Raw genomic sequence first — 25,175 nt, 5'->3', positions numbered from 1 at the left:
AGCACTTATTGGACCATTGCAATTCAAAGAGATAATCTTTTATCCTTGCTTCTGTAGCCGATAAATATTCCAGAATAGTTCTATAAAAATTCCAAGGAGGAGTAATCCTTGGACTTAACCTTTATGTGGGTTTTCAAAATATAATGGAGTTCTGCAAGATGGGAATCAAAAATGGAACTCCATGCTACACTACTTCCATTAAAAATCTAAAATTAAGACCCAAAGACATTCTAAATTATATTTACACAACTGAGGGAAAACAACAATAACCATGGTAAATTTAGCTTTTACAGCTAGTTATTTTTACTCACCTATTTCTATAGGTTGTGATGGACTGCTCTTCACTCGAAAATCATTTTCTTTCTCATAGACTTTAACAGGCTTATGGGGATATTTCTTATGTGGTGCCTCTGGAACATTGCCCCGATACCGTACAGGTTCTCCACGTCCACGTTGGTAGCTACCACGGTAATACGTTTCTTTATGATAGCCACCATCATGATGACTCCCTCTGTTGTATACAGGCTCTCTATGTTCTCTATATTCACTGTATGATTGGTTTCCTTCATGGTACTCTGGGTAAGAGCGATGCTTATGTTCCACATACTGATCGTCATTGTAACTTCTATCATGGTATGTATTGTCATGATATGACCCATAGCTGTCATGCTCTCTGTACAAAAAATAAAAATAAAATAAAAAATTAGCCACTAACTAATAGCAATGTTGTAGAAAATGCTACATTTCTATTATGACACTGTTTTTGTAGAAAAACTGCCATAAATGATATTCCTACTACAAGTTTTTTTTTTCTTATATAAATATTAGTCAAAGAATCCCCCATCCCTTACCTGTGATCATGGTAGCCTCCCCTGTATGGCCTGGAGCGGTGACTTCTAGGTGGAGGAGCCTTTACAGAAAAAAAAGAAGGAATTTTAGCTGGAAAATTGATAATAAACAAAAACAACATAAAATATTCTATTAGCAACTTAGGAAAGATTCATATGCCTTCTGCACATTCTGGGGCCGCATAGATTATCATGGAGTCAGTCTAATATACGTTTGGTGTCCATTTCTTAGAACAAAGGAAAAATCTGCACACGGGACTTTTTCCTCTGTTCTAAAAAAATGGACAACAAATGGAAGTCAAATTGAAACTACAAATACCTATTGGGCCCCTCTGCTTGTTTTCATAACTAATATTTGCAGACAAGCAAGGTGCAAATGGCGTGTCAATAAAAGGAAAAAAAATATTATTACATTTTTAATATGACACTAATCCATCAAGCACTTTTCGCCAGTTTTCTGACATAAAATTGCTTGAAAGATCACAAAATTTTTTCACAACGCAAAGTTGTGAAAAAGTTTTGCGAGTTTTGGCATTTTTATACCAGTGCCAGCCGACTCCATCTATTTTCTGAAAACTGGGTGGAGCTCAAGCGGGACAGGGCATGGCCAAGGGCACGCAACTATTTCATTAAAATATATACCCCAAAATGGATGCAAGTTACGACAAAAATGCACTACAGTCGGTGGTGGTGATGTGTGACTGTTAAGCATCGATCACACGAGTGTATAACAAGGATGAGTGCTATGTGCAATGTTTTATCGGATAGCACTCAGACCAATGTTACACTATGGGGCAGAGCAGATCAGCAATTATTTCTCATACCAATTTTGCATGAGAAAACAATGGCAGCATGCTGAGATTGGCAGCGAGACAAAGCTCACACGCACCCATACAAGTCTATGGGTCATCCCAGTGCAGTCGGATATACACCAAGACTGGCAATGGAAAAGATAGAGACATTTCTCTCCTCCTCCGCTGTGTTGCAATTCTTTGATGTGAGACAATCAGAGCACAATGCAATAAAACTCGGCTCATGCTCGCAGCAGAGCTGGAGCCGAGGGTCATTAGCATGTCGGATGTTATACACTCATGTGACCCCGACCTTAGAAGAAGCCCCAAATTATTAAGAGGCACTCACTTCTTAATAAATTTGGGCAGAAACAAGAGATAAATCTGTGCAACTTGGACCAGAATTATACGTTTCATATATGATCTTCAGCCTTCATCAGGCACAAGGAAATGGGAATAAGATTAGCGCCAAAACATAAAGTAATATAATCCACTAATAAACACTGACTGAAACAATTAAAATACACCACAATTCTCAGCCAGAAAAAAACACTCAAAATATTTTATACGAAATAGGATATAATTGAACAATTTCTCTTAACATGATGTGATACAATCAGAGACATATGGAATTCTACTCGAAAACGTTCATCAGAGAAAGAACTAGAAATGTACTCAGTCCATAAACAGTCGTAATACACGACCAAAATGAATCTAAATATTAAAATGCTGCATGGGAAAATGTAAAACTGTTTAGCTAAACCTGGAGGGATCAAGATAAAAAACAAGAGCAGGACAGAGATGGCTGAACAAGAGTTAGAAGTGGGAAACCTGATGAGAAAATATATGACCCACAAGTAAATGCACCCATACACATACCATACATGAAGGCAAGTGTGGGAGCAATCGACGATTTTTGAAGATGTAGAAAGGAGGAGGTCCTGATGAAGATATAGTAACAGAACTGTGGGAAAGATGGGTAGTACTGATGAGCATGGAAAGAAAGTGTGTACTAATAAGTATTGCGCTTAAAAGTGGAAGACATAAGATATTGCAAAGAGACTTGTACGATGCATAGCAATTCCATATACAGCTTGATGAAACATTTTAATTTCTATTATCTGGAGATAATTTCTAATCTATAGATCCAAAAGGATTTTCTTTTATTCAGAGCCAAATATATATTAGGAACGTTTTGCTCAATAGCCGTAATTTGCTTGATATTGAAATGTCTAGATCAGGGGTCTTAAACACAAGGCCCGCATGCGGCCCCTCCGGCTGCTTCTTGCGGCCCGCAGGCACAGACCCCGTAACTATCGCGGCTCTCTCCAGCAGCCGCCGACATCAGCAATACCAGTGTTAGCCGCCGGCCTATCAGAGGTCAGCAGCTGACCTCTGCGTCCCAGTGCAGCGGCGTATGACGTTACTGCCATGCGCAGATGTCCGTGGCTGCTGGAGAGAGCCGGGGTCTGTGCCTGCGGGCAGTATGGATAGGGCATCAATGTTAAAGTAGTGGACAACCCCTTTAATGGCTGGCGAGATGTTCTTTTACTGAAATTCTGTGCCCTTTTTTCTTCAAGCATACCTTTGATAACTGTGGCCAAAGAGTTCCATTTTAACCTCATCAGTCCACAGGACTTGTTTCCAAAATGCATTAAGCTTGTTTAGAGGTTCTTTTGCATACTTCTGATGCGGAATTTTATGGTGAGGACGCAGGAGAGATTTTCTTATGACTCTTCCATGAAAGCGATATGTTACACAAGGTGAAGGAAAGACTAAGTGCACAATGATGGGAAGAGGGGGTAGGGAGCCCAACAACTAGGGAAAGGTGGAGTGGAGACCCCTAGGTTGATCTAATATCACACAGCCTACCCTATTGTCCCAATATAGGTTCAGCACCTATCGCCAAGCAGGAATCCTAATCCCTGAATATCCCTAGAGCTAGGCCCTAAGTAGGGAGGGGACGGGGTGAACACTAGTCAGACCCCAGTGTAACGAAAGACAACAAAATAAACAAACAAAGGGGACACGCTTAGCTTTAGAAGACATCAGAAGAGATAACGCAAACTGTCCTCCAAGGGAAGTCCAAGAAGAAACTAGCCGACTACTAGTATTCCAGGCATGGACAGAGGAACATAGAACTATCACCGGTGACTCTCTGGAGACACAGAGTTTTTAACTATCAAGCAAGGGTGTGTCAATTAGCAGCAGAAGGTGGAGGTCGATGCTGGGTCCTAAAGGAAGAAGGATATCACTACACTACAGAGAGGAGATGTCACACCAGGTGTGTGAAAGACTAGTGCAACACAAAGGGAAAGGGAGCCCAGACACTAGGGAAAAGGGGTAAGGGGAGACCTATTCTGGTCTAGTGTCACCCTGTCTCAACTACTGTCCCTATTTTGGCTGCTTACGAATCGCCGCAGGCGTGCCTCACCCTGACTTTCCCTGGCGTATGGCTAAGGCTAGGGACGGGAGGAGATGAGCACTAGTCGATCTCCACTAAACTCTATAGACAATAATGGTAGACAAACAGGATTGCTTAGCTTTAGACGACTGCAGATAAATGCACACAAGGCCTCACGCTCCAGAGAAGATGAAGTACTGCTCTTGCTAAAGCCTCAGAAGTAGTAATGAATATCGCCGGCACCTCACTCTCAGACACACCAGATATTTATACACCTAGGCTAGGGAGCTAATTAGCCAGAGGGAGGTAGCCGCTGGGTCCTAGAGACAGCCAGCCTCTAAGAAGATGTTGGTAATGCCAAACGTAGAGATCTCCTGCAACCAACTGCAGGGCGCCTGTCTGTCACCTCTGACACACCCGTGACATGAGAGGATCAAGAAGGCATCTGCAATGCCAAGCTCAGTGACCTTCTACAGCCAGATCCAGAGCGATTGTCTGTCACACTTGATACACCCGTGACACTATATTTGTGCAGGTGTCTCTGAACAGTAGAAAAATGTACCAGAACTACAGAGTCTGCTAAATCTTTCTGAAGGTCTTTTGCAGTCAAGAAAGGGTTCTGATTTGCCTCTCTAGCAATCCTACAAGTAGCTCTCACTGAAATTTTGCTTGGTCTTCCAGACCTTATCTTTACCTCCAATGTTCCTGTTAACTGACATTTCTTAACATTTCAAACTGAGAAAAGGGCAACTTGAAATCAATTTGCTATCTTCTTATAGCCTTCTCCTACTATGTGGGCCTCCACCATTTTCATTTTCAGAGTGCTAGGCAGCTGCTTAGAAGAACTCATGACTGCTCTTTTGGCACATAGAGGAGGCTGGATTTTTATAAAGCTGGGAAATTTGCATCACCTGGCCTTTCCTAACGATGATAGTGAACAAGCCATAACCCTAACAAGCAAATTAAGGTCTGAAACCTTGGTCAAAGTTATTTGAGCACACAAATCTCCAAGGGTGCCCAAATGTTTACATAGGCCCAATTCCCTTTTATATATTTTTCCCACAAAAATGTGGTTTTAGCTCCAAATGTTTTCTGGAGACACGCACCTGTAAATTAGATGGGCTGTCATCGCTACAGAAATGCCAAACATGTGGATACTGTGTTTTAGGCCCACTGTGGGGCTCAGAAGGGAGAGGGGCATTTGGATATAGGAGCGCAGAATTTGCTGAATTTCTTTTGCGGGGCAAGGAGCCATTTCGCTTTTCCAGAGCCTTTGTACTACCAGTAATGTGGAAGCCCCTAAATTTCCAATGACAGATGGCGGACCTGTGTAGTGACTTGCTTTTTTGTGGATTGAGTTGAAGCTTTTATTGGGAACATTTTACATAACATTTTGGATCACATTTATTCAGCGCTCTACGCTGAGCACCTACATTTGGGTTTCCATTTAAATCTCAGAGTGACGCAATTCAGATAAAACCCCAGCAGGATCCATTTCCTATAATGAGGTAGCAGAGTTACCCTAAAATCAGTTTGGCCTCTGATCAGCGGTGTACTTTTCAGAAGTGCACAAAACTGTGGCGGACCGCACTTTTATGCACGCCTATAAAGACGGACATCACCGGATCATAGGCCAGACTGTGTCCATAGCGGCTCCATCTGCCTTATTAGAGGAATCTTCCACCGGGGGTGCGTTTGAATCATGGAACCCTGATGTAAGCGCTCAGTGCAGAGCTCAGGGTAAATGTGAGCGATCTTTGGGAGGCAGAATTAACAAATCAGTAGTAGGTGAAGAATTGGTTTTATCGATTTTTACGCCGTTCCTCGTGCGGTATACGTGATTAAACTACTTTATTTTTCGGGTTGGTGCGATTACAGCGATACTAGATTTACATACATTTTCCTGTTTGGCTGCTGTCACACACTAAACGCTGTTTTTGCAAAAACTAGTTTTTGCATTGTCATATTTTGAGAGCTATAATGTTTCCATATTTCGGCCGACAGTCAGCCGAGGGCTTTTTTTTTTTGCAGTACTCGTTGACGTTTTTATTGGTACCATTTTCGGGCACATGACATTTTTTTGATCGCTTTCTATTCAGATTTTTGGGTGGCAGGATGAACAAAACTCAGCAACCTAGGAACTGTTTTTTTTAATGCCACTCTGCGTGTGGTAAAATTTCTAAGGCAGTTTTATTCTTCGGATCAGTATGATTACAGCGATACCACATTTATATAGTGTTAGTGTTTTGAAGCTTTTACGCATAAAAACTATTTTTATAGAAAAAATAATTATTTTTGCATTGATTAATTCTGAGAGCTATAACTTTTCTACTTTTCCACTGATGGAGCTGTATGTTTTTGCAGGACAAGATGACGTTTTCAGAGATACCATTTTTATTTTCATTCCTCTTTTTTATTGCGTTTTATTCCACTTTTTGTTCAGAGGAATGATAAAAAAGCACTTTACCTCCTTTTATTTATGGTGTTCACTGAAAGGGTTAACCGGTGGGACAGTTTTATAGGTCGGGTCGATCCGGACGCGGTGATACCAATTATGTGCACTTTTTTTCTTAAATATAATATAATATAATATAATATAATATAATATATATATATATATATATATATATATATATACACACATACATATACACATATACAGTGCCTACAAGTAGTATTCAACCCCCTGCAGATTTAGCTGGTTGACACATGCGGAATTAACTTGGCATTGTGACATTTGTACTGTAGATCAGCCTGGAAGTGGGAAATGCACTGCAGCAAATTTTTTTTTTTTTTTTAAAAACGTTAAAAGTTAATTCAGAGTGTCATTTATTATTCAACCCCTCAAACCACAAGAATTCTGTTTGGTCCCCCAAAAGTATTAAGAAGTAGTTCAGGCACCAAGAATAATGAGCTTCACATGTGTGGATTAAAGATCTCTTTTGCCAGCCTTTTCTGACTATTTAAGACCCTCCCCAAACTTGTGAACAGCACTCAGACATGGTCAACATGGGAAAGACAAAGGAGCATTCCAAGGCCATCAAAGACAAGATCGTGGAGGGTCACAAGGCAGGCAAGGGGTACAAAACCCTTTCCAAGGAGTTGGGCCTACCTGTTGGGAGCATCATCCGTAAGTGGAAGGCTTATGGAACTACTGTTAGCCTTCCACGGCCAGGACAGCCTTTGAAAGTGTCCTCCAGTGCCGAGGCCAGGCTTGTCCGAAGAGTCAAGGCTAACCCAAGGACAACAAGGAAGGAGCTCCGGGAAGATCTCATGGCAGTGGGGACATTGGTTTCAGTCAATACCATAAGTAACGTACTCCACCGCAATGGTCTCCGTTCCAGACGAGCCCGTAAGGTACCTTTACTTTCAAAGCGTCATGTCAAGGCTCGTCTACAGTTTGCTCATGATCACTTGGAGGACTCTGAGACAGACTGGTTCAAGGTTCTATGGTCTGAGGAGACCAAGATCGAGATCTTTGGTGCCAACCACACACGTGACGTTTGGAGACTGGATGGCACTGCATACGACCCCAAGAATACCATCCCTACAGTCAAGCATGGTGGTGGCAGCATCATGCTGTGGGGCTGTTTCTCTGCCAAGGGGCCTGGCCATCTGGTCCGCATCCATGGGAAGATGGATAGCATGGCCTACCTGGAGATTTTGGCCAAGAACCTCCGCTCCTCCATCAAGGATCTTAAGATGGGTCGTAATTTCATCTTCCAACAAGACAACGACCCAAAGCACACAGCCAAGAAAACCAAGGCCTGGTTCAAGAGGGAAAAAGTCAAGGTGTTGGAGTGGCCTAGTCAGTCTCCTGACCTTAACCCAATTGAAAACTTGTGGAAGGAGCTCAAGAATAAAGTCCACATGAGACACCCAAAGAACCTAGATAACTTGGAGAAGATCTGCATGGAGGAGTGGGCCAAGATAACTCCACAGACCTGTGCCGGCCTGATCAGGTCTTATAAAAGACGATTATTAGCTGTAATTGCAAACAAGGGTTATTCCACAAAATATTAAACATAGGGGTTGTATAATAATTGACCCACACTTTTGTGTTTAAAATTTAATAAAATTCAACTGAGCAACATAACTTTTTGGTTTGTAAGATTTATGCTTCTGTTAATAAAACCTACTCTCATTTGCAGTTTGAAGGCTCTAACTTATTTGCATCTTATCAAACCAGCTAAATCTGCAGGGGGTTGAATACTACTTGTAGGCACTAATATATATATATATACACACACACACACACACACACACACACACACACACACACATACAGTACAGACCAAAAGTTTGGACACACCTTCTCATTTAAAGATTTTTCTGTATTTTCATGACTATGAAAATTGTACATTCACACTGAAGGCATCAAAACTATAAATTAACACATGTGGAATTATATACTTAACAAAAAAGTGTGAAACAACTGAAAATATGTCTTATATTCTAGGTTCTTCAAAGTAGCCACCTTTTGCTTTGATGACTGCTTTGCACACTCTTGGCATTCTCTTGATGAGCTTCAAGAGGCAGTCACCGGAAATGGTCTTCCAACAATCTTGAAGGAGTTCCCAGAGATGCTTAGCACTTGTTGGCCCTTTTGCCTTCACTCAGCGGTCCAGCTCACCCCAAACCATCTCGATTGGGTTCAGGTCTGGTGACTGTGGAGGCCAGGTCATCTGGCGTAGCACCCCATCACTCTCCATCTTGGTCAAATAGCCCTTACACAGCCTGGAGGTGTGTTTGGGGTCATTGTCCTGTTGAAAAATAAATGATGGTCCAACTAAACGCAAACTGGATGGAATAGCATGCTGCTGCAAGATGCTGTGGTAGCCATGCTTGTTCAGTATGCCTTCAATTTTTAATAAATCCCCAACAGTGTCACCAGAAAAGCACCCCCACACCATCACACCTCCTCCTCCATGCTTCACGGTGGAAACCAGGCATGTAGAGTCCATCCGTTCACCTTTTCTGCGTCGCAGAAAGACACGGTGGTTGGAACAAAAGATCTCCAATTTGGACTCATCAGACCAAAGCACAGATTTCCACTGGTCTAATGTCCATTCCTTGTGTTCTTTAGCCCAAACAAGTCTCTTCTGCTTGTTGCCTGTCCTTAGCAGTGGTTACCTAGCAGCTATTTTACCATGAAGGCCTGCTGCACAAAGTCTCCTCTTAACAGTTGTTGAAGAGATGTGTCTTCTGCTAGAACTCTGTGTGGCATTGACCTGGTCTCTAATCTGAGCTGCTGTTAACCTGCGATTTCTGAGGCTGGTGACTCGGATAAACTTATCCTCAGAAGCAGAGATGACTCTTGGTCTTCCTTTCCTGGGGAGGTCCTCATGTGAAACCGTTTCTTTGTAGAGCTTGATGGTTTTTGCAACTGCACTTTCAAAGTTTTCCCAATTTTTTGGACTGACTGACCTTCATTTCTTAAAGTAATGATGGCCACTCGTTTTTCTTTACTTAGAATTTGTATTATGGCAAGAAAAAAGCAGCTAACAGTCTATTCAGTAGGACTATCAGCTGTGTATCCACCAGACTTCTGCACAACACAACTGATGGTCCCAACCCCATTTATAAGGCAAGAAATCCCACTTATTAAACCTGACAGGGCACACCTGTGAAGTGAAAACCATTTCCGGTGACTACCTCTTGAAGCTCATCAAGAGAATGCCAAGAGTGTGCAAAGCAGTCATCAAAGCAAAAGGTGGCTACTTTGAAGAACCTAGAATATAAGACATATTTTCAGTTGTTTCACACTTTTTTGTTAAGTATATAATTCCACATGTGTTAATTCATAGTTTTGATGCCTTCAGTGTGAATGTACAATTTTCATAGTCATGAAAATACAGAAAAATCTTTAAATGAGAAGGTGTGTTCAAACTTTTGGTCTGTACTAATTATAATATATATATATATATATATATATATATATATATATATATATATATATATATATATATATATATATATATATATATATATATATATATATATATACACACACATACATATATGTTTTTTTTTAAACTTTTTTACTTAATCCCACTATGGCACTTTCACTTTCTGCAGTCTGATCGCAGTTCTAACGAAATGCATTAGAACGGTCAGCCCTGCAGACACAAGTTAGTTAGACGTGCAATGCGCACGATCTAACTAAATTGCTAGTGCCTGGTGACCCGGATGTTGTCATGACATTGGGTCACCATGGCAACAATCAGTCCCATGCTATGACGTCGCAGGGGTGGCGATCGGAGGCCAGAGGGGATCCCTCCCTCTGCCTGCTAAATTCTGCGATGGCTAGCGATCACAGCATTTAGGGGGTGTAGAGATTGTACTCACTTGGTGCGATGAGAGGCAAACAGGAGGCATGTTCCTTTAAATGTCCATAACGGTTTATTTGCTTCAAAAACCGGTCAAAAGCAAAATGCAAACAAACAGCCTTTAGTGCAGGCAAAAACAAAGAAAATAGTCTTTTGAACAAAGTCTCTGGTTAGCCAGCTCTGTGGTCACACAGGCATCCAGTACACGGTCCAGTCTGGAGACAACAACACAGGAGGCCTTCTCCCTCCAGACACACCGACCATGTGCCAAACAACATCCATTTTAAAGGCGGTTACCACACCCAGAGGTGAGGTATGTGGTTAGCTGGACCCGCCCAACTCTCCTAGCTACCCATAACCCGGTCCCAGCTGCACCAAAGGATCCTCTTATTGCTTACGTGCACTAGAGAAACACTCTGGGTTACATCACAGAGGACAGCCATCTCTGTGACACAAACCTCCCATCGACTATGCCTAAAGGGGCTTGGCACCTTTTACTGCTAGACAGGAGATTCTTGAGAGGGCATCGGCATTACCATATAGCTTCCCTGTTCTATATGGAAGTTGAAATCCTGTAGGGCTAAAAACCAGAGGGTGACCCTAGAATTTTTACCCTTTGTTTCCCCCTATCCATCTGAGTGGGGTATGGTTGGATACAAACCTAAATTTACGCCCTAAAAGGTAGTACCGTAACATGTCCACCGTCCCACTTTATGGCCAAGCACTCTATGACCAAATAACTCCTCTCACATGAGGACAGCTCAGGTAGAGAACAGGGTGTTCCTCCTTGGAAAGGACAGCTCCCAAACCGACATCTGAGGCGTCTGTTTGGAGTACAAATTCTTTCTTAAAGTCGGGAGCAACCAGAACCGGTTGCTTACACAAAGCCACCTTCATTTCATGAAAGGCAGTCTCAGCAGTTTACTTGGCCATAGCTGATTTTGTCCCCTTAAGGAGGTTAGTCAGGGGTGCGACCATCATGGTGAAGTTTGGGATGAACCTCCTGTAGTAGCCCACGATACCCAGGAAGGCTCTAACTTGTTTTTTTGACAGCAGTCTTGGTCAGGTTTGGATTGCCTCTACTTTACAGATTTGGGGTTTGATCTCACCTCTACCCACTACATATCCCAGGTATTTGGCTTCTTCTTTCCCCATGGCACATTTCTTAGGGTTTATTGAAAATCCCGCCTTCCTTAGAGCATCGACTAACACCTGGACCTTTTCCAGATGACTCTCCCAGTCTGGGCTGAAGATAGCAATATTGTCCAGGTATGTTACGGAATACTTCTTATGGGATGTAAGAATTCAATCTATTGCTCTCCGGAAGGTTGCAGGGGCCCCCTGCAGTCCAAAAGGCATCTGGACATACTGGAAGTATCCGTCTGGCGTAGAAAAAGTCTTCTCCTTGGCTCCCTGTGCCATGGGGATCTGTCAATATCCCTTAGTCAAATCCAAGGTGGTTAGGTACCTTGCTGTCCCAAGTTTCTCAATCAGCTCATCGATGCGTGGCATGGGATATGTGTCGAACTTGGAGACCTCATTCAACTTCTGATAATTGTTGCAGAATCTCCATTCACCATCAGGCTTTGGGACCAAGACAATCGGGCTCGACCAATCACTCTTGGATTCTTTAATGACTCCACGTTTCAGCAAACGAGCCACCTCTTTTGAGATCAACTCTCGTCGGGCCTCAGGTATCAGATAGGGCTTCAAGTTCACCCGCACATGTGGCTCTGTCAGAACCTTGTGTTCTATGACCTTTGTGCACCTCGGCAATTCTGAGAACAGATCCCTGTCTCCGATATTGTCAACTTCACCTTCCAGTTTGACCAGCGAGCATGGAGCTTCCACAGCCTCTCTGTCTTGTCATGGCTTGATGAGGTTGACGTGGTAGATGAACCTTGTAGTTCACTTCAACTTTTTCCACCTCATACAGCCCTTGCCATTTGGCCAAGAACTTACACTCCACAGTAGGAATTAGTACGAGGTCTCCCGGATTGAATTGCTTCACTTTGGCTGACTGATTGTAGACCCTGGCCTGAGCTTCTTGTGCCTGGAGGAGATGTCCTTTTACGATGGGCATCACTTTCACAATCCTCTGCTGCATCAGTGCAATGTGCTCAATGACGCTCCTGTGGGGCGTGACTTCGGCTTCCCAAGTTTCCTTTGCTATATCAAGGAGACCCCGTGGAGGACGGCCATACAGGAGTTCAAATGACGAGAATACCGTAGAGGCCTGTGGAACCCCATGGATAGAGAACAGTAGATATGGTAGGAGACAGTCCCAGTCTCTACCGTCCTTTTCTATGGCCTTCCTCAGCATGCTTTTTAGCATTTTATTAAACCTCTCCATAAGGCCATCTGTCTGAGGATGGTACACCGAAGTCCTCAGTTGGGAGATTTCCAGGACCTTGCATAACTCCCTCATCACCTTACTCTTCAAAAGGTGTTATCTGGTCAATCAGGATCTCCTTTGGTAACCCTGTCCAGGAAAAAAAAGTGGACCAATTCGCGGGCTATACTCTTGGAGGAGGAGTTTCTCAGGGGAATCGCTTCAGGATAGCGTGTGGCATAGTCCAGAATAACCAATATATATTGATGCCCATGAGCAGATTTAACCAGGGGACCGACCAAGCCCATTGCAATTCTCTCGAACGGCACTTCAATGATGGGCAACAGCATGAGGAGACTTCGAAAGTGAGAGGTGGGGCGGTTAACTGACATGTAGGGCAAGACCTGCAATACTTTAATATTTACCAGTGACACCCGGGCCAATAGAACCTCTATGATCTGTTCCTGCGTTTTTTCCACCCCCACATGTCCCCCCAAGATAAGTGAATGGGCCATGTCCAACTCCTTCTATCTATAGGGGCCTGGCAATATTAGCTGTTCCATCAGCTCCTCACTCACTTTCGTGACCCGGTACAACAATTCCCCACTTATAAAATAGGGAAACCTCGTGTCAGCCCCCGGCTTCTGTGCAACCCCATTTATGACCGTGACATTATTAAAGGTTTCCTTCAGAGTTAGGTCCCTATGTTGGGCAGACCCAAAATTCTCGCTGGTCACCCCTAACTCCGGAATGTCAGACTCAGGTGACACTACCTTCTCATCCCCCAAAAGAACACAAAAAGGAAACCTGACTCTGGGTGTGGTGATACTTCATCAGGGTTAGCTGGTTTCCTATCTGAACCAGCGAATCCCACAGCTCCCAAAATAAAACAAAAGTCCCGGCCTATAATAATAGGGTGCAACAAGTCCTGAACGACGCCAACCTCGTGGGACTCAGTACTGTGGGCAGTTTCAATGTCCACTCTGGCCATGGGGTTAGTCCTTAGCATCTCTATGAATGCACCGTACATCAACCTTTTTCCCCGGGATCAGTTGAAGAGGAAGGGTGGCCCTCACTAGACTCCCGGAGTCTAGCAGTGCCGTTAGCTCCCGTCCGTTCACCTTCACAGGACATGCTTGTGTCCCCTCGCTGGGTGGACAGTTCACACTGCAGGCCGGAAAAGCATAATATGAACAGTGGCGTCCTATGCTGCAGTCCATCTGCTCCGGGGTCAGGGGACAAAGAGCAGCTATATGGCCTAGGCCGTGGCACCTCCAGCAAATAACATCACCCGTAGGGACCTTGAACGCCCCACCCCCTTTTGAGCCTCTGTCCCTTGTTGAGACCCTTAGTATGGTGTGGGCTGTCTTCCCAAGGAACCCTCAACCCCCTGCTATCTCTAGACCAGTCCATCAGCATTCCGGGGATCATCCTGGGTAACCCAACTCGGCAGGGAGTGTACAAGTCAGTCCATCACCACCCGCTCTGCCATCTGCCCAGGATAGATGACTCCAGCTGCAGCCACTTCTGAACCAGGTGCAAAAGGGCTGGGCCCTGACAGACATTGTCACCCCCAAGCATGCCAGAATCTCGGTTTTTAGCTTGCCATACTCCTTAGCATCCTGCAAAGCTAGGTCATAGTACGCTTTCTGGGGATCCCCTGTCAGGTATGGCGCTAGCACCTCTGCCCACTGCTCTGGCTGAAGTTTCTCCCTCTCAGCAACCCTTTCAAATACAGTTAGAAAAGCTTCCATATCATCCCCAGGGGTTATCTCCATCAAGGCCCGTCTTACCATCTTCTGGACGTGTGAGTCATCTGCCAGACCTGGGGTTGGGGCACTCATCCTGCCCTGGATGGCAGTTGCCAGAAGCTGCATCTGCTGCCGCTGCTCCTGCTGTAGCAACAGCCTGTTGGTCTCCTGCTGGTGCTGCTGTGACTGGACCAGGTGTTCAGCAGGTCCTCCATTTTGTCCGGCGTCGCATGCTGACTTGTGGCATACTTCACCCAGGACATGCAGTCCTCCCTGTAGCAGTCACACTTATCTGCTGGGAAAGCTGCCCACACTGCTTACACCAGCTGTAGGGATTGTACTCACTTGGGTGCGATGGGAGGCAAACGGGAGGCATGTTCCTTTAAATGTCCAGAACGGTTTATTTGCTTCATAAACAGATCAAAAGCAAAATGCAAACAAACAGCCTTTAGTGCAGGCAAAAACAAAGAAAACAGTCCTTTGAACAAAGTCTCTGGTTAGCGAGCGCTGTGGTCACACAGGCTGGTAGGCATCCAGTACACGGCCCAGTCTGGAGACAACCACACACAGGAGGCCTTCTACCTCCAGACACACTAACCATGTGCCAAACAACATCCATTTTAAAGGCTGTTAACCACACCCAGAGGTGAGGTATGTGGGTAGCTGGACCCGCCCAACTCTCCTAGCTACCCATAACCCGGTCCCAGGTGCACCAAACGATCCTCTTAGCGCTAACGTGCACTAGAAAAGCACTCTGGATTACATCACAGAGGACAGCCATCCCTGTGACACATACCTCCCATAGACTATGCGACCATTAGCCACCTTATAGGGGTTAAAGCGCTGTACTGAGAGCCGGGTGTCAGCTGTCAGAATCAGCTGACATCCGGCGGATATCACGTGCACACAGCCTCTATGTGCGCGAAATCGCCTGGACGTACTCAGTACGTCCAAGGTCGGGAAGCACTTCCCAGCCAGGATGTACTGAGTATGTCCAAGGTCAGGAAGGGGTTAAAAAAATGTAAGTGTGGAAGTACACAAAAAGTATGTCACAATAACGTAATAATATTTTGCTGCAGATTCTGCTCCAACATCCCCATTAGAAACCACTTCAATTACTTTTTGAATAAGCTTCCTTCTCACTTCAAGTGGAAAAAAACACCAACATGTTACCGGTAATTCTTAAAGGGTTTGTGCCAATAAATACTTTGCTGTTAAAAAAGCTCATAGACAGGTATATATGTTCACAGAAAATGTCTAGTGTATAACTTGAATAAATAATACCTTTTTATATTTTCTCTTGTTTGCTTGTGCGCCCTTCATATCATACTGAACAGGAGATTGTGGAAAGCTTGACAGGACTCTAGTCGAATGGCTATGTCTATGTCGGTAGTTCAATAAAATAAGCACCAGGCTGTGTGTGTTTGTGAGAGAGTGATTGGAAAGGAGTGACATGAGATAAGCAGCATGTAGTATGAGTAAATAAGAGTAATAGCAAAAAAAAAAAGTGATATCAGTTTGAGCCTGAAATTTTCTGGTACATGATATATAGTTATTTACATTTTCAAACTTGCCAACTTTCAGTGAACAAATTGGCTTCTGTTATAGGCAAATACTGCACATTTTGAACACCTGTTGACATTTTTATGCACACCAGTTTCTAAGTTTTTGTGTATAGTGGAATGATTGGTTTTGTTTCCATGTCGAACATATGGCTTTTTGCCTGCAATTCTTCCATGAAGACCACTTCTGGCCAGATGTCTTCATACAGTAAAATGTGTGTAGATGGGTTCCACTAGCTTATGTCAGTTCTAAGCTGATGGTATTGCTAGACATCTTCTAATTTAGAAAGGAAGTAAGCATCTGCTCACCTTTGTTAGCTTGGCTATTCCTCACCCAGTTTTTCCTACACAGCCATTTCTGTTAATGACTATTTCAACCTACATATTAAAATGATGATCATTATCTTCTGGTAGTTGAATGGGTTGCCATAGACATGACTATACTTGGGTGGTCACACCAAGTACTGGTTTGGTTTAGATTTCTCGTTTGTTCATTCACTTTATTTTTATCAACTAACAAATTGCAAACTATTAACACTTCTATTTTTTAAAGTATTCTTACTTTGCAGCAATTTTTCCACACCTGCCTAAAACTAGTGAACAGATTTTGTAGGTGAGCAGCTGTTTCAGACAAAAAAAAAAAAACAGCCAATACATACGCACATACACCTATATATCTATCTAATCAGCCGGTCGGTTTTGTGGCAAACAGCCGTATTACCACAAAAACAAATTGTTTGGCAAGCAATTTGAAAACAGGATATTGGTCACGTCACCAACGCATCAGATCATGGACTGGGGCCAATCTGTTTGGCCTTACCCTTGTGGGAGATATAGCGGCTGTAGGTATACCCCTGATTTTGATTGGAAGACAAACTAAGAGTATATTGCACTGACCCATCATTTCATAGGGTTTTTTGCTACACAAAATATTACATAAGAAACAACATAATAGTTGCATAACAGCGTAAAAAAATAAAAAATCAATCACCTGGTTAATAACCAAGCCAGTAGATTGGCAAAATATACTGTATATCAGTACTTGGATGGACAGACATCAGGATGCCTGGCCTACACACTAGATTTTATTGTAAACCATTTGTTCTTAGCAGAAATAGAAGTTTGGACATGTCACACAAAAGGGGAATTTTATTTTCCATTGCTCCAACTGAACTCCCACTTCTTTAATGTCAGTATTGTGAAATAAAGATATCATGAAGACAGACGCTAACCATTTAGCATTTTTTGCATTCATGGTTGTTTTTTTATAATGCTATGTTTGAAGAAATGTAACTATTTCTTTCACACTCTTAGCTTCATATGCACATCAGTAACTCTTCTAAGGGTGTAACAACAAAACGTTTTTTATCATTATTTTTTATCAGTGTGTCAATTTTTACCATCATGGTTTCATATGTTTGTGCTCTTTTTGCGTGCAAGAAAATTTCTTATTTTTATTAAATATGAAAATCAGTCAGCACACATTAAACATTGATGGCAGCAGAGTCATAGGCCTGTGACAATAGGACATGTCCCTGTGTTTTGGTGCGGATCACTTGATATATTAATAGTCTCGGACTATAATGGGTTGGAATTCTATCAATGAAAAACACAGATAGAACTTATACATGAAAAATTGTCATCTCAATGAGCCATTATTGAAAGAATTGACCGTCACACCTGTTCTGTTTGTTTTCATGCTACTCCTGGCTTCAGTTTGCAAATACTGATGAAACACTGACAAAAAAAAAAATGTCTAACTAACTAAAGAACTCACATGTTCTGACATGGATTTCTTATTTATACCCATTGGCCCCGAATTGATCAAGATTAACTATTTTCTTGCTATTCTTGATGAGGGGCCAAGTGGAAACCAGATTTGTGGCGTAAGTAACACCACAGTACATGAAGTAGTCATGAAGTACACGAGCAGTAGCGTCACGAGCTGTAGCGTCATGCCCCGTTCCACCTCAGCTTCGCCCATTTTTTTGGCAAAGTAGGAGAAATTGGCAAAAGTCGGAACATTTTTGCGTAACTCAAAAGCAATTTAAGTCAGAATTCTGGCCCTTGACTATATTCTTACTCCTATTTCTAGCTCCAGCCCCTCCCTAACTGCTCAGTCTAAATTAGGCAGTCCTTCAGTGCTGACCATCTGACCACTATTAACTACATTTCCCACAACCACTCTGCTTCTTTTCCAGGCTCCCTGCACTCTCCTGTCCACAGCTGATATTAGCTAGGCCTCCAATCTACTCTGTGATCTGCTGTTGGCTACAGGGAAAGAGCTGTAATCTCCCTCTGTGACAGGAGTTCTGGGCAATAGAGCAGCATTGGTGAGAACGTACAGTACTAATGTCAGGAAACCAACCTGTTCACAATGCTGGAAGAAGGCACAACCACAGAGCTGCTCTCATCACTGTGAATAGCGGTGAGGGCAGGGCTGCAACAGTGACTTCTTCCACCATAGGGCTGCAACAGTGACTTGTTCCAGTGGTGATAACAGATCGGTTTCCTGGCATTAGTAGGGCAATGTCAAGCTGACCAACATGTTCTCACCGCTGGTGCTTTCCTGGTACCTAGACCACAGATCTGAACACTGTCTCAGCTTTGCTACAGCCTCATTCAAATGTCTGTGTCACGGTCAGTGTTTGAACAATAATGCACAGGTAGGCCGTGGGTTGCCTGACCCGAATTTGACAGTCTCATATACAGCTGAGGCTGTCAAGTTCAGATCAGGAGACCCATGGCCGGTTCATGCATCGCGGTCCGTGTACCGACCGTGATACATAGACATACCAGAAGTTTACACACACTATATGAAAAGACACATATGCATGTTTTTCTCAATCTCTGACATAAAATAGGAATAAACCTTTCCCATTTTAGGTCAATTAGGATTACCATAATTTTTAATATTTGCCAAATGCCAGAATAATGAGACAGAGAATATTTTAAGGCATTTTTGTTACTTACTGCAAAGTGAAAAGTTTACATACATTTCATTAGTATTTGGTACCATTGCCCTTAAACTGAATGACTTGGGTCAAACGTTTGGGATATCCTTCCACAAGTTTCTCAATAGTTGGTCGGAATTTGGGTCCATTCCTCCTGACAAAACTGGTGTAACTGATCCAGGTTTGTAGGTTGCCTTGCTTGTACCTGCCTTTTCAGCTTTGCCGATAAATTTTCAATAGGATTGAGATAAGGGCTTTGTGATGGCCACTCCAAAACATTGACTTTGTTATCCTTAAGCCACTTTGTTACCACTTTGGCAGTATGCTCTGGGTCATTGTCCATTTGGAAGACCCATTTCCGCCCAAGCTGTAACTTCCTGGCTGATGTCTTGAGATGTTGCTTCAGTATTGCCACATAATCTTCTTTTCTCATGATGCAATCTATTTTATGAAGTGTACTATTCCCTCCTGCAGCAAAACAACCCCACAACATGATGGTGCCACCCCATGCCCGTTTCACAGTTGGGATGGTGTTTTTAGGCTTCCAAGCTTCTCCATTTTTCCTCCAAGCATAACGATGGTCATTACGCTCAAAGTTAAATTTTAGTTACATCAGACCACAGGACATGTCTCCAAAAATTAAGGTCTTTGTTCCTGTGTGCATTTGCAAATATTAATCTGTTTTTTTTATGTTTCTATTGGAGTAATGGCTTCTTCCTGGCAGAGTGGCCTTTCAGCCCATGTTGATACAGTACTCGTTTCACTGAGGATATTGACACAATCTTACCAGCTTCCGCCATCATCTTCACAAGGTCTTTTGCTTTTGTCCTTGTGTTGATATGCACATGTCGAACCAAAGCACGTTCATCCCTGGGACACAGAACTCGTCTCCTTCCTGAGTGGTATGATGGCTGGACATCCCCATCTTGTTTGTATTTGCGTATAATTGTTTGTATAGATGAACGAGGCACCTTCAGGTATCTTGAAATTGTACCCAAGGATGAGCCAGACTTGTGCAGGTCCACAATTCTCTTCCTGATATCTTGGCTGATTTCTTTAGACTTTACCATGATGCTACACAAAGAAGCAGTGTGTTTCAGGTGTGCATTAAAATACATCCACAGGTGTGTCTCTTATTAACTCAGGATATTGCCAAGAAACCTATCAGAAGCTTCCAAACACTTGACATCATCATATGGGCAGTTCAGAATTATTTAAAGGCATAGTAATCTTAGTGTATGTAAACTTTTGACTTTGCATTAAGTAATAAAATGCCTTTAAACACTCTCTCTCTCTTTTTTACATTTGGCAAATATTAAAAATTATGGTAATCCTAATTGACCTAAAACGGGAAAGATTTATTCTGATTTCATGTCAGATATTGAGAAAAACATGCATGTGTCTTTTTATATAATGTATGTAAACTTCTGGTTTCAACTGTATGAATGAGACCTTACTGCTACATCCGCACAGTGCAGCAGCGAAGTGACTTTGCCATCGGCTACAGTGCCATCTGCACATTTATCTTCATTGCACAAAGCGCAGAAGCCAGTGACAAAGTCATAAAGTCTATAATAATATTATATATATATATATATATATATATATATATATATATATATATATATATATATATATATATATATATATATATATATATAAAATCCGAATAGTCACCTCCTTCTCCCCATTAAATGTTTCAAGACCAGGAGTGTTTCAGTTTGAGTTTTTATTTTTCCTTTGATATAACCACACAAGGGGCTTTTTTGTAGGATGAGTTGTAGTTTTGAATGACTCCAATCACATTGTCATCTAATGTACTAAAAAAAAACTGGAAAAGCATTCCAAGTGTGGTAAAATGGTCAAAGTAATATAAGAAAACATTTAGAATCATCCTTCCTCCCATTAAAATAAATTAACAAAATAAAATATAAATATAGTTGGTATCAGTGTATCCATAAAAGTCTGATCTATAATGAATCAACCACTTCAACAATTGCCATAAACAGATAAATAATCTAAAAGCCAGAATTGCTCCACTTCTCTAAAACAATGCAATAAAAAGCAATCAAAATATTCTATGTACCCAAAAACGGTTCCAATAAAAACGTGAGCTCAGCAACAAAAGGAAAAATAAAAACGTTACTCGGAAAATGGTGACACAAACCAACTTTTTTTAATTTAAGAATTTGTTTCCTCAGTATTAAAATAATTAACCCCTTAAGGACGGAGCCAATTATGTCCTTAATAACCAGGACAATTTTTACAATTCTGACCAGTGTCACTTATGATGTAATAACTAGAGATGAGCGGTGTTCGACTCGAACTGTTCGCCAATCTCAAATTCGAGCTGTTTTGAACGGTGTTCGAGCCGTTCGGCGAACACGAACGATTTGAAAAAAATTCGGCTGTTCGAGGTTATGTTCGATAACTGTTCGTGCACCAAAATCATAACTGGATTTTTTCTCAGTAATGATGAAAATTAATGTTAATAGACAGTTTCAGTGTACAGCGGGGCGGGGGGAGGGGCAGGGGATGGATCTCTGCAGGAACAATGAAGATCTCCATTTTTTTTTCTCTTTCCCGCATTTGCAGTGGGGAGGTGCAATCTGTCAGCCTATCAGCAGCGCACACACGGAGCGAACTGCTTTTTTTCACACAAGCAAGGGCATGTGTGATTGGCAGTGTATGTCACATGTCCTTGCCCTATAAGACCCAGCCATTTTCCCCGTCGCCACCATTTTCTCACTGCTGCAGCTGCGTGTTAGACGGCACCGCTGTTGCTGTGTGCGCTATACTTTCAGTGTTAATTTCAAGCCAATTTTCTCAGAAATATACAGATAGCTTGGGAGTAGGGAATAGTTGTGATTGCAGTCCTTTTGAGGACTAGGTTACAGCATTTCCTAGGACTTTTTGCCACGCAGGTCTGTGCCAGTGCTGTGCAAGTGTTTTTCACAGCATTTGGCTAAATCTAGCTAAGCAAATCCTTTTTGGCCTATTGCAGTGTGTGTTAGTCAGTGGAGTAGAGTATCCATGTTGCAAGCTACACCACCTGTGTATAGAATACAATTTTTTTTACTGCACCTAGCCAAGTAAAACCTTTTGGGCATAGCATCATTCTATTAGGCCATCTATACTAAGCTCCACCAGCTTGCAAATTACTAATAATTTTTAGCTGCATCTAGCTCGGAAAATAATTTTGGGCTTAGTAGCAGTGTGTGGTACTCATTCTATTAGGCCATCTATACTAAGCTCCACCAGCTTGCAAATTACAAATAATTTTTTCTGCATCTATCTCGGAAAATAATTTTGGGCTTGTAGCAGTTTGTGGGACTCATTCTATTAGTCCATCTATACTAAGCTCCACCAGCTTGCAAATTACAAATAATTTTTAGCTGCATCTTGTCTGGAAAATAATTTTGGGCCTGTAGCAGTGTGCGTTACTCATTCTATTATGCCATCTATACTAAGCTCCACCAGCTTGCAAATTACTAATAATTTTTAGCTGCATCTTGTCTGGAAAATAATTTTGGACATAGTAGCAGTGTGTGGTACTCATTCTAACCAACCGTTTTAAGCAACTCTGGGGCAATTGATGCCACTTAAGTGGTGTCTGTGCCACAAATTTTTGGAAAAAATGGAGACTCTTTTTGGAGTCCCCTTGCTTTGTTTTAAGTGACGTTGCCATCGTCAATTAGAGGTGGGTTGGGTTGGGTCTCCCCCCTTCCCCCTTTTAACCGTAAGAAACTACATACACTATGGCTTGGGGTAACACAGATGGTTGAGTCTGAAGAGCGGTTTACTCAGAGGTCTGCTCCAAAGCTTCAGTGTCTGCTAGTCAGCGTAGTAACCCAGCTGCGAAGCAAGCTGCACCGCCTGTGTATCTAATAATGATTTTTAAATGCATCTAGCCTAGGCAGACTGTGGGGACCCCTAACCAAACCCAGATGCTCAGACCCCCAACGCCCCCCTTTCATTGACAATACAATCATGTAACTCTTACAACTGGATGGGTGAGGATCGGTCACAGCTTTATTAACTGTTTATACTCATTCCATTTGAAATGCATTTTATTTCTAAAATAATTCAGCTTGTTGCAGCATGCCCTGTGTCTCCAGTCTCCACAACGGCAAGTTGGCCAACAAGTGTAACTCTCCAACATGTCCTTTCTATTTCCAGGCCACGGAGGATCCTGCTTACTCGTATGCAGGACTCAGACCCCCATCCATCACTCTTAACGCTTGTGCCAATCCATCCTGGAGCCCTGACAGTAATATGTCCAGTCCAATATCCATTAAGTGAACACCGTCGGGCCGTATGAGGCCTGCTTTATCTCCTTCCAGTTGTCGGTGTCTTATCACTACACAGCCTCTGTCTCTTATAAATTTTGCCATCCGAATATTTATTACCTGCCTTGTCCGTTCGATGGCCGTGATGTCTCACGCACCTTGCCATACCGTTCTCGGCACAATCTCTGACCATACTATAGTTAGTTTTGTGAAAAATTATCTGAAGCGCTCAGTGTCTAGTTTCATTATTGCCATTAGTTATGCGCTCTTGTGATAAGCTATGTCGTTTCCCCCGGCCTGTATAACTAAGATGACCGGACCTCTTGCCTCTCTCCCTACCTTGATTACCTCCATTAGTACCTGTGGCCATTGCAGGCCTCTAATACCTCTCCAGTTCAAATATGTGTTATGAAACTCAAATTTCCACCCGCCTGGGCAGACTTTCACCCTTCTTTCTGCACAATATATATACGAGTTCTTAATCATTGCATAGCAAAAAAACAGCAAGGAAGTGGTATTCATATGTCATGTCCTGCTATGCACCTGTTCAAGGCTGAGTTAATCAGAAATTTAAACACACATACCATGTTAAAATCGTATAGCATAGAAACAATGCATATAAATGTAAATAATCAAAAAGAAAAGAAGAAAAAAGGAACATATCTATAATAATCTATAAATGATCACTCATAATGATACATCAAATCATGTCTGATGTTTAAACCCGCTGGTACACGTGTATTTAAAGTATAAATCCACCAACTTTCTCTATTAAGGATCTTTCTCCTATAATCATCCACCAAATCTCCACCAATCGCCACGGCCCACGGAGGGGCCACCACAATCAGTGAATCCTTCCTTATTTAGTATAGAGTCTACCAATACTTTGGGCGTATTAGCCCAGCTGCGAAGCAAGCTGCACCGCCTGTGTATCTAATGAGAATTTTTAACTGCATCTAGCCTAGGCAGACTGTGGAGACCCCCAACCAAACCCAGACGCTCTGCATCTAACCCAGCCAATCATTTGATAGTATTGCTAGTAGCAGAGTCGCATGGGCTCTAAACCTTGCATAGCCTGTGCATTTTTTCAGATCGCTAAGGATGACCCAACTCGTGTTATCTGTAACATTTATCACCAAAAGCTAAGTAGAGGCCAAAAAAAATCCATAGTTTGAGTACTTCATGCATGAACCATCACATGGATATGAAGCATAAGTTGCAGTGCGAAGCTCACTGTGCTACAATGCGGCCTAGCGGGCCGGGACAACCACCATCTGCCCCACCTGTGTCATCCTGGGGAGACTAAAAGCTACTGCGTAGTCTTTTCCAAAAATTTGAGGGAATGGTTTGGAAGAGGTATAAGAGTTTAGGTAGGACGTTCATTTTTAGTATACTTATTCTGCCGAACCAGGAAAAATCCTTCACCGTCCAAGAAGTAAGATCTTTATGGAGTTGTTCAATAAAGAGCCCAAAATTAAGATAAAATAGACGGGAGAGGTCTCTATGAATACGAATTCCTAAGTGTTTGATACCCTGTGAGGGCCAGGCAAAGGGAAAGTTGGACTGTATGGAATCCTGTATGGATTAGGGGAGGGAGACATCGTGGGCCTCAGACTTCGCTGCATTGATTTTAAAATTTGACCATGTAACAAAGTGATCTATTTCAGCCATAACAGCAGGGATGGATATATGTGATTGAGTGATATATACTAGGACTTCATCAGCAAATGCAGAGCACTTGTACTCGGTGCCTCCCACCTCAATCCACCTAATATTGGGGTTATCGCGAATTGATGAGAGCAGGTGCTCCATCACTAGGATGTAAAAGAGAGGGGACAGAGGACATCCCTGCCTTGTCCCATTAGTGATTATGAAAGGTGATGAAAATGTTCCATTTATCTTCAGCCTAGCTGAC

The 25,175-nt window shown here is 42.5% G+C and overlaps 1 protein-coding gene across 1 annotated transcript in view; it reads right to left on the bottom strand.

The window, feature by feature from the left end:
* Positions 1 to 25,175, bottom strand: part of LOC141222972 (uncharacterized) — a 143,484-nt gene that overhangs the window by 26,910 nt on the left and 91,399 nt on the right. The window contains exons 3-4 of the mRNA XM_073666743.1: positions 852 to 910; positions 312 to 673 (exon numbers count right to left, since the gene is read on the bottom strand). Of these exons, the coding sequence (XP_073522844.1) occupies positions 312 to 673; positions 852 to 910 (421 nt within the window). The remainder of the gene's footprint in view (positions 1 to 311; positions 674 to 851; positions 911 to 25,175) is intronic.

This window comes from Phyllobates terribilis, unplaced genomic scaffold (genome assembly GCF_046119375.1).
Source record: "Phyllobates terribilis strain yellow unplaced genomic scaffold, ASM4611937v1 Scaffold_2__4_contigs__length_985480577, whole genome shotgun sequence".
In the NCBI taxonomy this organism is placed as follows: domain Eukaryota; kingdom Metazoa; phylum Chordata; class Amphibia; order Anura; family Dendrobatidae; genus Phyllobates; species Phyllobates terribilis.
Note: the sequence above shows the minus strand (reverse complement) of the source record. Positions and strands in the feature narration are given on the sequence as shown.